Source organism: Alosa alosa, chromosome 18 (genome assembly GCF_017589495.1).
Source record: "Alosa alosa isolate M-15738 ecotype Scorff River chromosome 18, AALO_Geno_1.1, whole genome shotgun sequence".
NCBI lineage: Eukaryota > Metazoa > Chordata > Actinopteri > Clupeiformes > Clupeidae > Alosa > Alosa alosa.
In genome coordinates, this window is record NC_063206.1 from 11974020 (window position 1) to 11994963 (window position 20944).

The 20944-nt window shown below is 44.2% G+C and overlaps 1 protein-coding gene across 2 annotated transcripts in view; it reads right to left on the reverse strand.

The window, feature by feature from the left end:
- Positions 1-20944, reverse strand: part of ugp2b (UDP-glucose pyrophosphorylase 2b) — a 38424-nt gene that overhangs the window by 6583 nt on the left and 10897 nt on the right. For both annotated transcript variants that reach the window (XM_048269722.1, XM_048269721.1), the window contains exons 4-5: positions 13523-13708; positions 7615-7748 (exon numbers count right to left, since the gene is read on the reverse strand). In XM_048269722.1, coding sequence (XP_048125679.1) covers positions 7615-7748; positions 13523-13708 — 320 coding nt within the window. The remainder of the gene's footprint in view (positions 1-7614; positions 7749-13522; positions 13709-20944) is intronic.

The following is a 20944-nucleotide window of genomic DNA, read 5'->3' on the forward strand; positions in this document are numbered from 1 at the left end:
AAAGCATACATCCATGTTGCCTGAAGCTGTGTGTTGGCGTTCCACAAGGGACCATGAAAGAGGATCATGTGGAACAGGACACCATATGGAAACGTGCAAGCTCACAGCCCCCTTCCAATTCCCTTAACACTAGTTACTCTTTCCAACTCCCAACAACATGAATCCTACCTTCCAGACCCTTAATCCAGAACCTTCATTTAAAGGCTTCCAGCTCAGCTCACCCACACTCATACCACTAGTGGGTTGTAGCTTTAAGTGATAGTGTCGTACACACTGGTATTTTTCTAGTCTTCATATCCAAACCGTATATGGGAGTATCTCTAAGACTGGGCACATGGTGATACTGTTCCCCTCCAGTGAAATATTTAAGTATCCCCATTAATGCAAGAGAAGCTTCATTAATCTTTCATGGCTTGTTAGCACTCAGCTCTCTCTGCCTATTTGATGCTTGCTATACATTACTAGAGAGAGCTCCATACATACGCAACTAGAATATATCTATATCTATCTATAATATAATAGTAATTATAGGCTACTATTTAGGGGGGTTAACTTTATTTGTTCCTATGCTATGCATCCTTTAAGCCATGCTTTAAAGGAGATGTTTGGTGTGATATTGACCTAAAGTGTGTTGAAACATGATACCGAGTGGGAACTTTTGTCTCATAGCTCATCTCGGCTTGTCCCCTGCACTCCGAAATCTGGTGCTAGTTAGCCGATGCTACCAACAGGTTTTCAATAGGGGTGCCTCGGGCATAGGGCTAGCCGTGCAAATAAATCACTGTTTTACACCATTTACAAGGCTCAAAGTAGCTCCACACTTTATTGGTAGACATCCAAGGGCCCTGACATTTAAAACGATGTCTTTGAGAACTTTAAAAAAACACTGGTAGTTTATTTACGACGATTTATACAGACAGTACCTTCAGGACTTCCGGTTTGGCACATGGAGGAGTAGGTAGCAAGCCGGGACTGCTCTGTTGAAATTCATCTAAAATTACCCAAAGATCCTATCATAATCCTACAACTGTCAGTGTCCAATGAATGAAACAGAGAACAGTGAGAATAAGAGCGGAAAAAAGAAGTTTAAGGAGACTGAACAACAAAGGACTCAAAGGGCGCAAACGCTGCTAAGCAGTCTCAACCTGACAGGGAAACTAGCAAGCTAACCTTGTCAGACATTGAACGATTGCTAACATCCACGGAGGAACGCATCGTGAATAAACTGTCGGCGCAACTCTCTGCCAATCGGGCCAGTATCGAGGAACATCACGAGTCTATCCAACACCTAGAGACTGTGACTGATGTACAGGACAGACTAGAAATACTGGAAGCGAAATGTGCCACGCTGGAAAAGGATAACGAGGAACTGAAAGAGAAGGTGGATGATCTTGAGAACAGATCTAGATGCAATAATATCCGCATAATTGGGCTTCCTGAAAAAATTGAAGGGAAACTACCCACTACATTTACTGATACGCTGCTGAGAGAAGTATTTGGACAGGAAACTTTCCCTACACCAATGATCGCAGACAGGGCCCATCGCATTGCAATCACGAGAACAAACCCAAGCGACAATAGACCTCGCCCCTTCATCGTGAGAATCCACCACTTTCAGACGAAGGAGCGCATCCTAAGACTGGTGAGGGAGACCGGCAACATCTACTTTCGTGGAACTCAGATCCACTTCTTCCTAGATTTCAGCGCTGAAATATCCAGAAAGAGAGCTGCCTTTGTTCCAGTGAAGTCGCATGAGAAATGAGTGACATTTTTTTTTCTCTTCCTGGCATTATATGGCCCACTGTTGGACTTTGGTTAATCGTTTGGTTTGACTGACATTTCGCTGCATTGGTAGTCCTATGCGCTTTCATTATTTCCTATAGTTGATCATTCTAAGATGTAGCCTAGTTTTTTTTGTCCTCTATGCCAAGGAAAGGCATACACTGCTCACATAATGTAAAGAATGTACATGTTTCGCCTATTACAGTACAATTAGGCAATTTCTAAACCATGATGTTTTTTGTTCTCCTTGTGTCTCCATTGTGCACTGACATTACTTTTCTTTAATCTTAGACATACATTAACAGAGTATAGAGTTTAAGTGTAAGAATAGGTAGAACACACTTTTGGTGTTTTTTGATAGAAAGAGTTTTTCAGCTTAGCCTCAAATGTTTGTCTTATTCACTTATGTATTTTGTTATCTCTCTATTTTTCTCTTAATTTATCTGCGTCCTTAACACTTTACTTGACAGATCCTCACCAAGGCCACAACATTTCTCTAAATCAGCCAAGGTTATCAGTGATTTCTGTACACAGTTTGGTTTATCTGACATATGGAGATTTTACTACCCCAATAAAAAAGCGTATTCTTTTTTCTCTAGTCCATCACACATACACTCGCATAGACTACTTTTTGGTTGATAACAGACTGACTGGGAGCACACATTCTTGCCAATACCACACAATCTCTGTCTCTGACCATGGTGCACTATCTTTCAGCTTAACTTAGCCAATACTTTCAGGCCCGCATATCACTGGAAGATAAACCCACTTCTGCTCTCTGATGACGAATTTACTGATTTCATTACATCGCAAATTCAATATATCGCTACCAACAGAACTACAGATGTGTCCCACTCAACACTATGGGAGACTTTGAAGGCCTACCTGAGAGGACAAATAATTGAATTTTCATCTAGAATGAAGAAAATCAGAGAGGCCAAACTGAAAGACATTTCTCAGGCACTGGCCAAAATAGACGAACAACATTCTTCATCCCCATCCTCAGCTCTGTATAAAGAAAGATTGCATTTGCAAACAGAATATGATATGGTGACCACAGACAAAGATGCACACCTGATCACTAAGGCCCATTTTAATATCTATAAATCTGGTGATAAGGCTGGCAAACTTTTAGCGCGACAAGCGCGACAGGCTGCAGCGTCAAGACTTATCCCTAAGGTCCAGAATCAAACTGGTGAGGTAGTAACAAATCACGCGGAGATCAATCATACCTTTAAACAATACTACTGCGACTTATATCACTCTGAGCACACTATGAATACTCCAAACTTTGAAACATTCTTTGACAAACTCTCATTCCCTTCTGTCCCCCCTGAACTTAATGCATCTCTGGGTGATGAAATCTCAATCATAGAAATTATGCAAGCCATTAAATCGGTAAAAAACAATAAAACTCCAGGGCCGGACGGCTTCTTCTCAGAATTTTACAAAAAGTTTGCCAATGACCTAGCTCCATACCTAAAAAACATGCTCAATGAATCATTGTCCCATGAACATCTCCCCCCCACTCTGAGACAAGCCGCAATCACGCTTATTCTTAAAAAAGGCAAGGACCCACATCAATGCGGTTCATACCGCCCTATTTCTCAACTGAAATACTCTCTGCTAGAATGGAAAAACTACTGCCACACATAATATCAAGAGATCAGACAGGGTTTATTTTAGATAGGCACCCTAGTTCCAACTTAAGGCGGCTATTAAATATTGTCCACTCACTTTCAACATCTACACCTGAGACAGTAATCTCACTTGACGCAGAGAAAGCATACGACCGCGTGGAATGGTGTTACCTTTTCTGGGTGAAACTGCTATATGCGAATCCCCTGGCCGCCGTCATCACCAATGGCCTCCAGTCAGAATATTTCCCACTGAGCAGAGGCCCCCGTCAGGGCTGTCCACTGTCCCCTCTCCTTTTTACTGTAGCCATAGAACCATTAGCTATTGCCCTAAGGCAATCTGAAGGCTTTTCAGGAATAGTACGCGGAGAGCTGACTCACAAGCTTTCTCTGTATGCTGACGATTTACTCTTATATAGATCTGACCCTATAACTTCTGTCCCTTCATTGGATCAATTTGGTTAAATATCTGGTTACAAAATAAATACTCAGAAAAGCGAGATGTTCCCCCTTAACGAAGCAGCCACTCAAATACTGCACTCTCACTTTCCTTTCAAAGTAGTTAAGAAAGGATTTAAATACCTTGGAGTAGAAATTACCACCTCATTCCCCTTCCTGTTTACAAAGAACTTTGGTGTACTCTTTGAAAAATGCAAACAGGATATGGTGAGATGGTCTACCCTGCCTCTCTCCATAACTGGCCTTATCAATCTTATCAAAATGATTGTATTACCCAAATGTCTTTACCTCTTTCAAAACATCCCCATCCTAATAAGAAAAAAATTCTTTAAAACTCTGGAGCAATGCACATCCTCCTTTATTTGGAATGGCAAGTCACATAGGATAGACGGTCACTTGAAAGACCAAAGGGATTAGCTGGCCTAGCCTTACCTAATTTTATCTATTATTACTGGGCGTGCAACATTCAAAAAATGCTATTCTGGAAAGAAGACTATCACCCGGAGCGCAGTGAGGCCTGGTTACATCTTGAATCTTTAAACTGCTCAATCCATCTTGTCTCTGTGATCTCCGCACCAGCCCCTCCAACACCACTCACTCGTTTCTTTTCCAACCCAGTGGTCCTCAATTCAGTTAAAATCTGGTCACAATTCATAAAACATTTCAAGCTAAAGACAGTGTCAATTCATTCACCAATTACTAACAAGTATAGCTTCCCACCCTCTATCCTGGACTCATCTTTTAAAATCTGGAGGACAAAAGGCATAGTTTCTCTTTCAAATCTCTTTTCTCAAGGTACATTTTGTTCATTCTCTCAATTCTCCGAAAAGTTTGACCTGCCAAATTCTCACTTTTTTAGATATCTCCAAGTACGGCACTTTGTGCAGAAGAATATTCCTTCCTTTCCACACCTTCCACCCATCAACACCATTGATAATCTTCTCTCCCTGTCCCCACAGCGAAAAGGTCTGATCTCAGGGCTTTTTAGTATCATCAACAATATCTCTCCCCATTCATTGCAAGAAGTTAGACAACTATGGGAAAAGGACCTTGGAGAAGAACTGCGAGATGATCAATGGGACGCAGCTCTAGACTTAGTGCATACCTCTTCCCCCTGTGCCAGACATAGTTTAATTCAACTCAAAGTCATCCTAAGAGTGCATTGGACCAAAGCCAAGCTGGCAAAGATATTTCCCAATATGGACCCCTCCTTGTCCCCGTTGTCAAAATCAACCTGCTGACCTCTTACATATGTTCTGGTCCTGTCCACTCCTGCAAGCCTTCTGGACAGACATTTTTAATGCATACTCGGTTATGAGTGGCATTAGAATCCCCCCAAACCCAATATGTGCAATTTTTGGTTTCACTGACGAAACATGCTCACTTAAAAATCACTTTTATGTTGTCATAGCCTTTACATCTCTCCTGGCAAGGCGTCAGATACTCCTACAATGGGTAGACAGTATACAAGACCCAATTCAAGAACAATAGATGACCCCTTTTTTTTTTCAATGTATGTGTGTGCGTGCGCGCACATGTGTGTGCGCCTGTTTATGTTCACATTACTTATATTTCTGTTACTTTCTATAGGCTAGCTGAGGGTGGGTAAATGGGTGGGCTCTTGGGGAGGGTTGTTCACTGAGTGCATTCCATAATTGTAATTGTATTGTTGTTGTACTTTTTTTTTTCTGAAGAAAATCAATGAAAACTGTTAAAAGAGACAGTACCATCAGGAAGTTTACTGTTCGCCGCCATCTTGAATTTAGTCATGATAAGTCGAGTGACGAGTACGAATGAACAGGTATGATAAGGGATCAGATTCCAAAAATAATTCCGTGGAAATGCATGGTTTCCAGTTGCTGCTACTGGAAGCAACTGGAATTCATGCATTTCCACGGATTTATTTTACACTCTTTGACAGAGACCTCACACTAGCAGCAATTAAGATGAATGACAGACAGACACCAACTATGGATACACCACCAGAAATTCTGAGCTGCCAAATGACCACCAGATGCCTAGTGTGGATCCCTTCCAGGTGTCATCAAGCTTCATTGTTTACCTTGTTTACCGTTGTTTATCCGTTTTCCGTTTCATTTCTCCTGTATTTGTTGGAAAGGTTTCATTAAATCTATTTGCTCAAGTGTTGTACTCTTACACATTTATCCATAGTCTGAATTCACTTATCCTCCAGGCACTGGGTACTGTATTAGTAGTATACTTGTTATTGTCTGAGGCAGTCTATTAAAGGTTGTATCAGCGATGGCGGGGTAACGTCACTTCTGTTGACGTTCAAACAAAACAGAGAGCTAGCTCGCTACTCCCTCCTCCTCCCTCCCGTGCAATTGAAACTCTCCTGAACACGCATCTCATCGGTTATTGATTGGAACACTTTATTTTGCCTTTGAGTGGTTGGCAACACTTGTTAGTAGCAATTGTTTTTGTGTGCAGATCTCAGAGCCTAGGCTGCCTACAGAGACACATTTTTTTGACGGCCTGCTTATGGGGCGGGCAGCTAGCGGATCGTTAGGAAAGATTAGATGAATGGGATCATTTATGTTTAGGCCTTTTTTGGGCCTGCAATCGGTGATACAACCTTTAAGGTAGTTGTCTACTCCTAGTTTGAACATAGTTCAGTCCACGCTCACAATCTCTGTGGGTCACTGTGAAATTCCCCATGTTCACTGAAGGAATAAGAGGAGCAACTGGTAGCTCCTGCTGTCCTTTCCTCAATATACTTTTGATTAAATAGATGCTTTGATGTTCACTATATGTTTGACAGCTCACCCAGACTCGCCTCATACTGAGGTAAGGTTGTAACGATAACTAATCAGTTTTATTCCAGTCTCCCAAACACTCTAACTCTGCCTGGGCGGGTGTCAGACTGAAGAAGGACTAACAACAAAAGCGAATGGGTGAGAGGGCCATCTTATTCTCCAACAAGTTGGACAGCTTGGACAGGATGTATTACTTCCCCCAGTACCAGTTAAGCCAGTTATGTATGGGCCTGTCATCTTCAGTGGAAACGTAATAGTGCTCAGTGCTTTGTGGACCTCATGCTGTCTGTCTGTATATGACACTCGCATCCAACCCACACTGGACAGCGATCCCTGCATTAACACCACCCTGCAGACCTGGACTGACACCAGTGCACTTTCGTTTGGGTGTCCTTTCACAGGCAGGGGGGCTGGTGGGATTCAGATCTGCTGACAGGGGCCTGAAACAGAGCACCCATCCAGCACCCCCACGAGTCTCTTACATCTGTCGGACTATATGACAATCGTGTGAGTAGAATTCCACCCACTCCTCATGCTGAGTGAGGACAGACAGGCAGGCAGACAGACAGGCATACAGACAGACAGACAGACAAACAGGCAGACAGACAGACAGCAGTAGGCTATGAGCTGCCTGCCAGTGTTTCAGAGAAGTTCCTGCTGTAGGTGGCCTGCTACCACACTTGTCAAGTTTGCTTATTACAACACTTTGTAACTTGGTTTTCGCTTGCAAATATTGTTACACATGGATGGCAGTTTTTGGGCTTTTTTTTTTTTAGCCCACTAACAATTCAAATGCAGTGGTAAGAGTTCTGTAACTGTAAAATACGCAAATTTAAAAAGCAAGTTTCAAAGCTTGAATTTGTGTGAGTATGTGTGAGAGAGAGGGAGAGAGAGAGAGAGAGAGAGAGAGAGAGAGAGAGAGAGAGAGAGAGAGAGAGTACATGCATCAGGTACTGTACCTGCTCTGGTTGAAGGTGTGTATTTTCACTCGGTGGTGTGTGTACTTCTGCAGGATTTTCTTGGTGTCCTCATCTGTGTTGAAAGAGTTCATCAGCACCAAGGGCACGTTTGTGTCGTAGGTCTTATTCAGATGCTGATAGAGACAGAGAGGGGGGCAAGAAAGGTGAAGGAGTTACATTTGTACTTTTGGATTACTAAAGAAGTGGTCATTCACTGAACATGGGATATAAGAACTGAGGAGAGGAGAAATTCTGGCAAATAGTTTTTCACATACACTAGCCAGTGTTCTAACAAACAAAGATAAAGAGTGAAATCTCGTTAGCCACTTAATCCCAGACTCTTCCACCTCTGCATCTCGTAATCCACAAGGATTATATAGCACACTGTGCTGGTATATGGCTCATTTTAGCCTGAGTTTGTTAGGACATTCAATTTGTTTGCAGCGCATGTTTAATTATAAGTTATTAAGTTATTCAATTATACCGCCATTGCACAACATTGCACAATAATCCAGCGTTGCAACATGCGGCTCTGATGTTCCTACTGGAAGGTGTGGCTGGAATACACAGGCCAGACTGGAGTGGATTGTGTAAAGGGTGGAATGTGAAACAGGCGTGGTTTACAGCCAGAGCCATAAAACATAAGGAGTATTCAGACGGTCAGGCCGGCCCTCACATCAACGTCATGGCCACTTTGGCGTCATCCTGTCATTGGGTCAGAGTTTGATAGTCTTCAAAGATGCATTAAAACACATACAGAAAACATACACAGGCACACAGACATAGACACACACACACACAGGGAAGGGAGGAATCAATTTCTTCTCGTCAATGGGCCGTATTCAGTGGGGAGGTTATTTGACCACCTCGTGGAGGTGAGCTGCTGCTGGAGTCTGACTGTGAGACACAGAGGACAGAGTGTTCCACTCACTCACCAGAGCGGCCCTCTGGACCTCTCCCCAATTACACAACCACACACATACTCGCTCACACACACACACACACACACACACACACACACACACCACACACCCAAACCCAAACTAACTCTCTCTTTCACACACACACACTTTCTCCATCCTCTGCTGTGTCTAGTCTCGTTTAAATCTCTCACCGCGGTTCTCACCCTCTTGCTGTTTTTGTGTCTTTGTGTCTCACTCTTTGATTGCTCTCTACTTTCAGCTTTTTGTCTGTCTTTACCCCCACTCTATCCCCCTTTCTCATTTCCTTCTTTCTCTCTCTCTCTCTCTCTTACACACATTCATACTCACTCACACTCTCTCACACACACACACACACACACACACACACACACACACGCTGAACACAGAATGCTCTGTCTGCCTACTCTCCTCTACACTCTTGTCCTCAGATCTGTTTGGCTCTGAATCATGTCTTTCACTCCATCCGCCATGGCGAGCAAGAGGGACGGAGGGAGAGTTGTTTTTGGGCCTGGGTCCAGCCATTTCCAGCTCTGTGGGCCTGTCCTGCCCCTCAGCTCAGCTGAGCCATTAACTGAAAGCATATGTGTGTGTGTGTGTGTGTGTCCACACTCTTCCACAGGGCTGAGGAGGGGGAACGAGTGCACAGAGACAGAGTGAGAGAGAGAGAGAGAGAGAGAGAGAGAAGGGTGGAGGTCCATGGTGTGAACACACATATGCTTGCAATTTCCAACTCAGCAGAGGGTGAGAAGAGAGAGCGATAGAGAGGGGGAGAAAGAGAAAGTCTCTCCATTTTTTCTGTATTCATCCATTCACTTCTTCTCTGACGTCTTTGAGGCGGATTGGTTCCCTTGGGCCAACAAGAACAAACAACCAATATCTGCAATAAGTGAAATCATCATCGCCATGGATACCTCCCTGCTACGCAAAAACCTCTTACACGTACATTCTAATCACAACTGCCACACCACTTCCATTTATCTCACATGCCCTGAAAAAACGTTCTGCGTCACAAAAAACACTTGCTCCTGCTGTTAATCCCCGTCACACTGCCTGACTCTTTCGAAACCAGTCCTGCTTCCTCACTACTACCACACGTAGGCCGTGGTGCCACCACAGCGGTCTGGGAGCCTCGCTGAGCAGCTCTGCTCTTTGATGTGTTCTGCAAGACCTTCCTATGTGCTGTGCTTTGGAGACACTGCGGCGGACTGTTCTCCAGCATGGAGGGAAAGAAAGACTGGTGCATTAGAACATGCAGACTTTCCTCTGGTGCTCTGCTGATGTGGAACTGGGCTTATGTGCTGTTCTACACCAGGATCTCAGTACAGTGTGTTCTTCTGACCATTAGTATTCACACTGTTTTCTTATGTCAGATTAACACATTCGTGGCATGCAGGTGACGCAAAGCATACAGACAACCTGGGGCGTCGCTAGCTATTGAAAACATTCGGGGCTAGAGCCCCGAAGTTAGAGTCCTTTTTGTCCGGGGGTTCGGGGGGTTTTTCCCCCCCGAGAGATTTTGAAAATCGGGCTGATGAACATGACATTTTAACCTACTTTGAGAATGAAAAGGAAGGCTAATCAGAATGACTCACGCCACGGCATTCGAATATTTTGATGTTTAAAGACCGTGTGGAGAACGTCTCTTCTGCCAAAGTGCACCACATACAACACCCAAAATATGACATTAAAATAGCCTGTAGAATAAACATCGCCACGCACCTCTGTCAAGTGCACAGGTGTGAGTTAGCTCTCGGGATAAACATTTGGACGCCATCACCTTCAATAAATGGGCTACGGGTGCCTTGAAAGCAATGCATTTGGGTTGTGTATCACAAACTTTTGCCCAAAGAAAAAGTTCCATTCTGTCAAAATCAAGCCCAGCATGCATTGCTTGGAAGCCCCCTCAAACGAGGTCAGGTTTACCATATTTACTGCACATGTGACCATGATTCAATAGTAAATCACGATATAAACTGCTGTCTTGTTTATTATGAAATACTATGTATTTCAAATGATCACTGAAAGTATAATATTGGACACAATTACTGGATTGGTGAAGGGGAATAGCTTGATGTTAGGTATTATAGCCAAAGTCCGTCTGTGAAAACCGCTCGCTCCTCATTCTTTTTCACTTTTGCCGCTTGCTCCGCTCAACTCGCTGCTAGGTCACATTCGACCGTTTCTTGGAATCATACCAACGTCAGTGAATGAATAAGTCTGCACTGCTAACCTGTGGTAAAAAAGACTGGCGCAACTACTATACTGTCATGGAAAACAATTTTTTGTTGGTGGTGAAGAATGTGATTCCATTCTACAGAACCAAACGTAAGTTAGTGTCTCTTTCTAGTTATTCAAACAAAGTGTCCTTCAAGTTAGTGAGGTGCAGTGGTAACCTGCTAGCTTGTAACATCAGACCAGCATTGATCAACGTTGTCTTTGAGGGCTGCGTTTCACGAACCTGAGCTGATCGAAATGTCCTCCTGGGTTGCGAGAGATGATGCACTGTGAGTTTCCACTTCTTGTCCCTGCTCTGCCCTTTTTTTTCTAAAGAAACTTCTAATATCCATTTGTCCTTCTGTACACTTATTTCGCTAAGGCTAGTTAGTAGAAGCAACTAAAACAGCAATGCGTAATAGCTTAGAGGAGAAGGTACTTGAAATTGTAACATTTTGCAACAAATGATTCTAAACCTGCCCAGATCACGTCAGATTTTCTTGCGCTGCTGTTAATGCACACAATGGACACAAAACACAAAAGTCTCTTCTACGGGGCTATGTATTTCATTCATGATTAGAGTTTTTGTTGTTCTTGTTGACGGCCCATAGATCCGGGGCTATAGCCCCGAATGCCCAGGTCTAACGACGCGCCTGCAGACAACTCTACGAATGGCTTTGGATCAAGGCAGTGATCTGTAGATGTTAGATGCGCTCTAGGCATCAACCTGTTCTCTGTGATAGCACACAGCGTTCCCAACAGGGAATATACCCTACCTTTGCATTGCTGTGGCACAAAAACAGCATCACAACAAGCGCCATAGCAACAAGGTGTCGAGAGTTCTGACTGTTCATTAGAAGAAGCTTTACACTGAATCACGATGAATACATAGCTAGCGTGGACAAAAGGTCAGCTTCTACAGCGTGCCGTTTGCAATGTAAAGTTTTACTTCAATAACTGTCTGTTGAAGGGTAAAGTGTGGAAGTACAGTCTTGAGCTAGTTGGTCACACTCAGGAGAACGCAGAGGAGTAAGTTTGATGGGATTTTTATTTTTCCCAAATAAGGCCAATATTTGGCAATTAGGATAACAAAAATAAACAAAAAAAAAAAAAAAAAAAAAAAATACTTTCAATAAATGAAACAAAAAATTGACATGATAGTCAAAAAAAAAACAATACAACAATCGTAGCCGGCAATAATGTTTGACCTTAACAAGTCACCATAGCACAGAGAGCAAATAGGACTCATGTCCTGTCACTTACTGCTCCCCCTATAAACTGACTGACACAGTATAAATAGGCCTGAGAATCACCACTAAGATTGGCACATACCAACTCTAAACCAAAAGACAGGGGTGTTCCAGGTAATCCATCATGAAAAAGCTAATACAGCCATCACCAATCAATCTATTGCACTAGGAATACATTTAAAATATCATTAGTCACCATGCTCCATTTGACATAGTCAAAACGTATATGAAACAGCTAAAAATATAAATTCACTAAACTATGAATCCCTTCCGGTTGACCCGGAGGTTTCAACGATATTTAAACTGGACATTTGCGGCACACATTCTTTTATACAAACAAGACGAGACAAGACGAAACACCGGTAAGACAAACATAACGCTGTGATAACACATGTATCTATTGAGCTAAAAATAAACGGAACAGTTAAGACAAAGACATTTGTGTTGCGTGGTTATTTTAACAGAATATGTGACGTGAATAGTAAATGATTGTAAACAGTAAGCGATGTAATGATAGTGGTGGATGGCATGCAATAAATCACCTGGGGTGTGTTTCATGGTATGTCGACTAGTTAAACAGCTACGGGATTACGGCAGAGGTGTATGATGAATGGCAATGTTAACAAAGGATTTTAAAACTAGTATGGAGGTGAACTGAACACATAGACACGTCAGACAAACACACACAGGTAACAATGACACTCAGTCCGTTTGTATACTATAGGTAGCGCCTCGCTACCGTGACGGTGGGTATGCACCCGTCACACCGTCTCTGAGTTTGGGTATGGATAACACCGCTAGGTTTCTTTGTGTGAAAATAAAATGCCAAGACATGCTGTCGAGAAAATAGGAACCAAATCATGCTATGAACTAGAGTCTACCACATGTAAGCTGAATCACCATTTAGGAGAGGGTTAGGGGGGTTTCCAACCACTCTGAAATTAGACATTAAAAGATCCTGGGGTGTAAATGTGGCAAAGCACTCCAGCAGAAAAAGGTCTTCATTGTTTAGCGCAACAGGGTGGTTTTCTGTTTTCTTCCCCTGGTCAGGCTACAATTGCTCTTGGGAGAATCTCCCCCTCCTTCCCCACCAACATCTACTGTACAGTCTAACAAAATATATTCAAAGAAATCCATCTGGGATTACTTCACATGAATTATACTTTGGTACTATGAAATGGACACTTGTCTAGATGTGGGGTTAGTATTAAGTTGATGATTATGAACACACTGCCATCCTTGCTATCCTTGATTACTGACCGCTTCCAGGCTCTCTGACTATATATAACACTCACATGGATAGGATACAATATCACCTCACAACTACATGACATGAAACTGACATTACAGTACATGGGAGGCTACATACCATAATATAAAAACGGGATTAACCAAACTGGGCTGAAATCAAGGCAGCAGATCTAAATCTGATTTTTATTATTCCAGTGGGTAATCTGGTAGGGTTCTGTGGGCCGAAGGTCATTCGGTGGGTGTTTCTACCTCAATCTGCTGCACGGTCAGGTCCAGGAAGGTGTTCTCGTTGCGGACGCTGATAAGGCTCTTGGGCCCTTTGCAGCCCATGCTGGTTCCCAGGCCTCCATTGAGCTTCACCACCACAAGCTTGTTCAGGCTGTCAGCTACGTTGTCTGGGAGCCCCTTGGCCTTGATCCTGTCGTATGGCTGGATCTGAGGGAGAGAGGGAAGGCAATCAATCAGAAGAGCAAGGGTGTCAGGAGTGAGAGAGATAGAGACAGATTAGTGAGTTTCTCTTTCCTCAATACTTCAGAGATGTGAACAAAACTCAGCTCTGTAATGTGTTCTGTCCGGATTCACAAAACAACCTCTTCTAAACAGAGAGAAGTAGTGATGTCAGGTGCTGGAACTCATTAAGGATCTTAACTTTACTTAAGGAACTGACACTTCACAGTGTTTCCCACAGAACTGAATTCCATTTGTGGTGGTTGGTTTGCAGAATTAACTTGAATACAACAGTTTTTAACAAATTAGCACAGCGTGGTTATGATGCTACCGGATTTAAGCACAATTTAGTACAACCTGGAAAATCATTGTGTGGTGGTCAATGTTGATTTTGGGGTGGGCCGCCAGAAATAAGTCAATGTATGGGAAACACTGACTTCAATGTCAACGTGTCCACTGACTGACTCCTCATGTCACCCTCAAGTCCACTGACTGACTCCTCATGTCACCATGTAACCAAAATGCCTCTAACGCAAAAGAGTGCGGAGCGGGACAACTTTTGAAAGCTCTTTGCGGGAGCGGGCGGGATGAGAGAGGTGCGTTCGCGGGTGCGGGACAAACCGATGATACACTGCACTCCGCAAATTAAATATGTGCGTAAAATTAAATATGGAAACGATTAAAGTAGTGTTCATAACTATAGTTCAGCTGGATGTTCTGTTAGGCAGCATTAAAAAACGGGGTTTAAGCATAACTGACGGTTAGCAGGCCTATAGCCTATATTGCCGTTTACGTGGGTTCAATGTGTTCCTGCTGCTCATTGTCAAAACTCAAAAATCGAAAGCATGACAGAGGAAGAGGGCACCAGACTAGGCCTACTTCAGTTGTTAGCCTACATTCAGAACCAAGAAACTGACATCTGGAGTCTTTCTCAGGTGTGCAGAAAGAAAAACTCAGAAAGAAAAACTGAATAGCCTATCCCTCCTGCATGCCCCTTCCTAAATGCCTCTACGCAGACACTGACCCATAACCGCTGAGTGGAAGCTTGGCCATGTTGCTGACGCTGGTGGCGTAGTCAGACAAGGGAAGGGTGGGGTAGGGTTAGGACTAGGGCTGTGTGACACAGTCATGATGACTACACTAGTCAGTTTGCCTCATGTCTTAAACTCCATCCAGATGCGGAGAGAATGGGCTTGCAGCCAGTGGATACTTAGGGTAAGGATGATGTTATGACGTTTATGCACTGCGTGTGTGTGTGTGTGGGAGAGAAAGAGAAAGAGAGAGAGAGGGTGAGATACACAAACATTTAAAAAGGAGTGTTTGTGTACAAGAGTAGCTGGTTGAAAGGGAAAGGTATGAATGTTGAGTGGAAAACGATATTTGCTCTCCAACTGAGACATAATTAGTTTCCTGAATCCTGATTCCCGTATCCTGGATCACAAGCCCTTTTGCCATTTTGTACCATGGTACACTATTGTATAAGATTACAGGGTTAGATAGTTGATGTTCAGACTTTGGGTAGCACAGGTTAAGCAGCCCATTTTCAAATGTATTTCTTCATCATAGAAGAAACAAAGGAAATTCTTCAGGCAATGTTACTGAATTGTCTGTACTGTTATTTTCCTGATGAAGTTTACAAGTGAATTTCTTTTCCAAAGACCTGGAAAAAGTTACACAACACAAATACACATGGCACATGGAAAATATAATCTCTTCCACCTGAAAGCATCTTCCATTGCTTTTAGTCTAAGTGATAGAACATACTTCTGCTGATGTTTTTGGCAACCTTCACTCAACCAACTAGTTTGCTACCAGGGAGAATTAATGACCACTTAGTTCCGGTGAATGTGCCTGGACAAATGACAGTACTTTCATAATAAATGTGTCCACATCATTAATAATACTAAAAATGTTTCCTTGTCATTTTAGGCATAACTCCAACAGTGTGGGTGTTTTCACTCTTCCAGCTGAAGTGTTGAAAATCAAACATGCTGTGTGGAACACAGGCTGCCACATATTAGCACCAGTTTTCACCCTCATTCTCCTCATATTCACACCAAGCTGTGTTCAGGAGCTTAAAGAAAACACTGCTGTTCCATGAACAGTCATTTTGTTCCACCTTCACCTGAGCTGCATCCTGCTCACGTACACTGACACACTCCATACTTCACTCATGCAAAAGCCATCAGTGATGATCCTATAGGACAGCCATCAGAAACATATTGGTCAACATATCGGTAAAAGCCATACCGGTAAAGATATCCCCCCTCCCTCTAGCTTTCACTATATTTCTCTTTTTTGTTGCTCTCTCTCGCTCTCCCTCTCGTCCAGACCCCTTTCTCAGTCTCTCCACTGCCGCCTTCTTTTGCACTCCTTCTCTCTCCCTCTCTCTCTCTCTCTCACACACACACACACTCACACACACACACACAATACACTTTCCCAGCAGGCCCTGGGACGGGCTGCATCTCGGAGCCAGATGTCCTCCAGATGAGCCAGGCAGTGCTACGCCATTCTGAGTCACTCGATCAGTTGTGACAGGGCTCCGAGGGGGTGTGCTGCTCAAATGTGAACCCCCCTCCCCCACCCCAAAACCCTGACGCAGCACAAGGGTGGGCATTTTGCAGACACAAAAGTAACCTTGGGCAAGGCCTGACGTTTCTGACTTGGGAAAATAACAAACAGGAAACCAGGCTGATGAAGTCCTGCTTCAGGAAATGGGGGAAGTGAGGCTGCATGAGAGTGATTTGTGCAGACACGAGTACCGCACAGCCTTCCCAGTGGGGTCCCGGCGAGGATTTTCAAGGCAGCGCTTGCAGGGTGTTTCAGCAAAGTGGAAATGAGAATTGGGATCGCTGTGAGAAAGGCAACTGCACAGTTATGACGCAGATGTAATGAAGAGCTGATGACGACTCCTGTGAGCGAGCTAATGAATACCGAAGCCTCTGAAACGAGTACTTGTGAAAGGTTGGCATCTTTTGAGAGTAAAGTGTTTGCACTCACACACACACACACACACACACACACACACACACAGGCTTCTGACAGAAGTTATTCAGCCTGAGGGTTAGCTTCTGGCACATGGCCTGTTGCAGTTAAAACCTCATGCTGCACTGTGGACTCCAGACACATAACATACTGTGTGTGTGTGTGTGTGTGTGTGTGTGTGTGTGTGTGTGACTGAACGCTGTGTCCTCCTCAACCAGTGTGAGGGTGCCCATGCTTCTCTGATCTCAAGGTCTGCCACATACGGGTACACGAGCACAGTTCCCTGGCTGGGAGATGGGCATGGGGGTGTGACTGTTAGGGTGGCTTGCTTAACAGTGACCGAGTGAAAAATGTGTTTCTCAACGTGCACAAGAGGGATGGTCAACATATACATACACACAGTACACACTACACCTACGTACACACATTACACCCTACACCTACGTACACACATACACACACTACACCTTCATACACACATACACACACACACTACACCTTCATACACACAAGCGCAATCACAAATACAATACAGCCATGACATGAGGAGATGAAGACTACCTGAACAAAAATCCCTATAAGTATCAGATATTCAGTGTCAACTGAACAGCTCTGGCCATCCAAAATACACTCTGTCACACACACACACACACACACACACACACACACACACACACACACACACAGCACATGTATCTCATTTTGTATGTATTCTGCCTTTCACTCCTGAACTTCCAATGCCCTATGGAAGCTGAGACTGACATCCAGTATGCCTCTGCCCCAGCTCCATGTTGACATCAGGATGACGTGGGACGGGACCTAAAGTTCAGCTGTCCCTCCGCCTGCCTGATCACGAATTGGCATTAAAATGAAATCTAATTCCCCTGGCTAAAGTAAACCACACACCTCCTGTCAGTCTCCCGCTCAGCCTGATAAATCGCCGCCACCAATTCGGTCCAAAAGGTTCCTAAGCCACAGTATGTACAGTATGTGTCATGCATGCCCAAAGAACATGACGGAATTTTCTGGAAAAACACATACGGTCACTATGACGTTTGACCAGTGTCATTACCGTATTTCTGCAAACAGGAGTAGGACAGGGCTGGTCTCGCTATTTCCATGCTGAACAAACACATCCTGAACGCTGCAGACAGGTCCTTCCAAGAATCGTTTAACTCCTGTCCCTTTGCAAAGGGTGTGTAAAACATTACACAACCTCAGATGACCAATATGGTCACTCATTCACACAATTACTACTCTATTTGCACTAGCATTTGGTTTACTCTGGTACCCACTTTAGTCATAGTAATTATGTGAAACAAGAAATGATGAATGATGAATAAATAGATTTTACTATAAAACAGAAGGTCAATAAAAAGCTTGGCTGTGGAGGTGGATCCTTGCACGATTTAAAACTAGGATTCTGAGAGAGACAGAAATGGAGTGCTAGAGAGATGGAGAGATAGAAAGAGAGAGGGAGTGAGAGGGAGAGTGAGGAGAAAGAGAGAGTGCTGCGGAGAGCAAAGTCAAATGCATGACGTCAAGGAAAAAGCCGACAGGCTGAGTTATGGAGGACAACAGGCTGGAGAGGAGAGGAGAGTAGAGCAGAGGAGAGTAGAGGAGGAGAGGAGAAGAGGAGAGGGGAGGAGAGGAAAGGAGGAGAGGGGAGGAGAGGAGAGGAGGGGAGAGCAGAACAGAGGAGAGGAGCAGAGAGGAGGGGAGAGCAGAACAGAGGAGAGGAGCAGAGGGGAGGGGAGAGCAGATGAGAGGAGGAGAGGAGAGGACCCTGGGCTGCCGGTGAAGCCCAGACAGGAGGAGGAAAGCCTGGGGAGAGGTGACCAGGAGCCTCTCCCTGGAGCTCACTGAAAGTGTGACTTTCAGTGAATGTGTGTGTGTGTGTGTGTGTGTGTGTGTGTGTGTGTGTGTGTGTGTGTGCACTGTTGGCTCTTTTCAATTAGAAAAGTATGGGTTGTGCTGTGCACAACATTAACTCATTGAATGCCAAGCTGTTTTCGGAAGCTTTGTCCTAGAGTGCCAGCAATCTAGACCATTGTTGATTTTTGTACAGCCACAGCATATTCTGTGTTATAGCTATGAACACATACAATGGCTCGTTTGAAAGGTGAGACTTTAAGCTCTCAGTGGGTGCAAACCGTGTATTTCTACACGCCTCTGTTCCTGAGAAATCCCAAGCTAAACAGTGGCTAGTTTTCCTCAAAATCCCTGTTTTTTTTCTAGAAATGGAGATATTGCGTCTTTTATGAGTCACTATCACCGACATATTCGGCACTCTGGCAAGGGCGTGGCCTACCACCCACTCCGCTAGGCCCGGCTCGTGGTGGAGATGGAACTCCCTCCTCGGCACGGTGTTCAGTCACTCCTTGTACTGTTTTTGACTCAACCAGCGTTGTCTGGCGAAAAGGCACCTGCTGCAATATCTTTTTCTTCGACTTTTTCATTTCTCCCTTCAGCACTTGAGAAGTGTTGCCTGCAAAGTTTCTGGGAAGAGATCTAACGAGACCTGCCGCCTAGTGATAAACCCACGAAAATAAAGGACCTGATTTTGACCTGGCGTGCATGTCACTGATAGGCTAATCAGACTGATTCGAAACAAAGCGGCAACCATCAAAAGCCGAGTTAAGATCAAACGTCCAGATAAAATGTCCAGATCTTTCGTTTTCATGAGATTTCGATCGTCATATATTTCATTTCCATTCATCACAGAGTTCACAAAATCACATATAAGGTGTGTTAGAGTGTCTAGTTTCGTAATTAAAAAAAGAAGCTAAAAACTAAATATTACGTTTTTGGCACTCAACGCATGGGAAGGAAAAACTTAATATTACGTTTTTGGCACTCAATGAGTTAAAAACAACTTGGTAAACTAAATGTACAAATACTTTCATTGCTTACGTATACCTGGGCAGGTAAACTATATGTGAATGTACACTATTACAAGTACATGTATTCATATTCACACTATCTGTGTGCTGTGTGTACACAGTATATTTATCTATATGTGTGTGTCTGGCCAGAGATGTGTAACCACACAGTCCCTTCTCTGTCCTCTTTCCCCCTGTCCAGATTAACAGGGGCCCAAGCCCTGGGCTTCAGCCAGACAATGTAGAGAGCGAAAGAGCAGACGGCTTCTTCAAGGCCCCAAACAGCCTGTACAAACACACACACACATACACACACACACACTCTAAATACCTACATTAAATGAACTCCTTCTGAGGAAACACATTCCAGACCCATCTGCTGTAAGCTCATTAAAGCATTCTAAAATGAAAACGTATTTGCTCTCTCTCTCTCTCTCTCTCTCAGTCTCTTCTCCCCTCTGCGTTTCCTGCTCTCGATTCAAAACCAGCTTTGTGTGTCGTACAGAGGCAGATGACAGAGAGATGGTGGGCTTGAAGGGGGAGTGAAGGGTAAGAGGGGAGGGATGTGGCTGGGGAGGGACCAATGGGTTACCCAGGTGTCTCAGAGAGTGGCTTCCCTCCCTCATGGAAGAATCCACATGACTCTGAGGGCACTTTAGGCATGAGACTTTCAGCGCCCACATTTTTCCACTTTTCTGCCAAATGAAGCAGCACTCATGCAATTTTTACACCAATGAAATTCAAATGCCAAATCCCGGGAGCGTTCTGTAGTCTCTCTGTTCTGTAGTGAAGCACCACCTTCCAGACCCTCTGAAGTCCAGCAAGAAAGAGAGAAAGAGAGATAGCGGCTGGCTTGGTTTCCCTCTCCAAGTGGAGTTTCTATACTAAGCTCCAGAGGAATCAGAACCAACCATGGCCCCTGTCCTGCTGCTGTCCTGCCTAAAAAGCGGAGACCCATCCATCTCCCCATCGCCTGCCCCCTGCCTGAACAGCACAGTGGGTGCTCTTCTCCTCCCGCACGCCCCTCGGAGGGCCTCCACCCTCTCCAGCGCAGCCTGGAAAAAAGACCACTGTGTCACATTGCTGATATCTTTCAGGAGGCACACTCAAGGCTCTCGGTTTGTTAAAGTGATACTCTGGTATAAAACCACCTCGTCATAGTGACCTGCTGTCACATTGTGCGTCATGAAAGAGATCAGCATTCAAGGCTCTCGGGTTGTTAAAGCGATACGTAAGGGATAATGTCTGGCTCGCCAGGCTAATAGAACGCCGGTCATTATTGGGAAAATAAGTCCCGACAGGGCGAACCGGACCCCGACGCGCCAGCGGAGATTATATACTTTGCAAAGTCAAT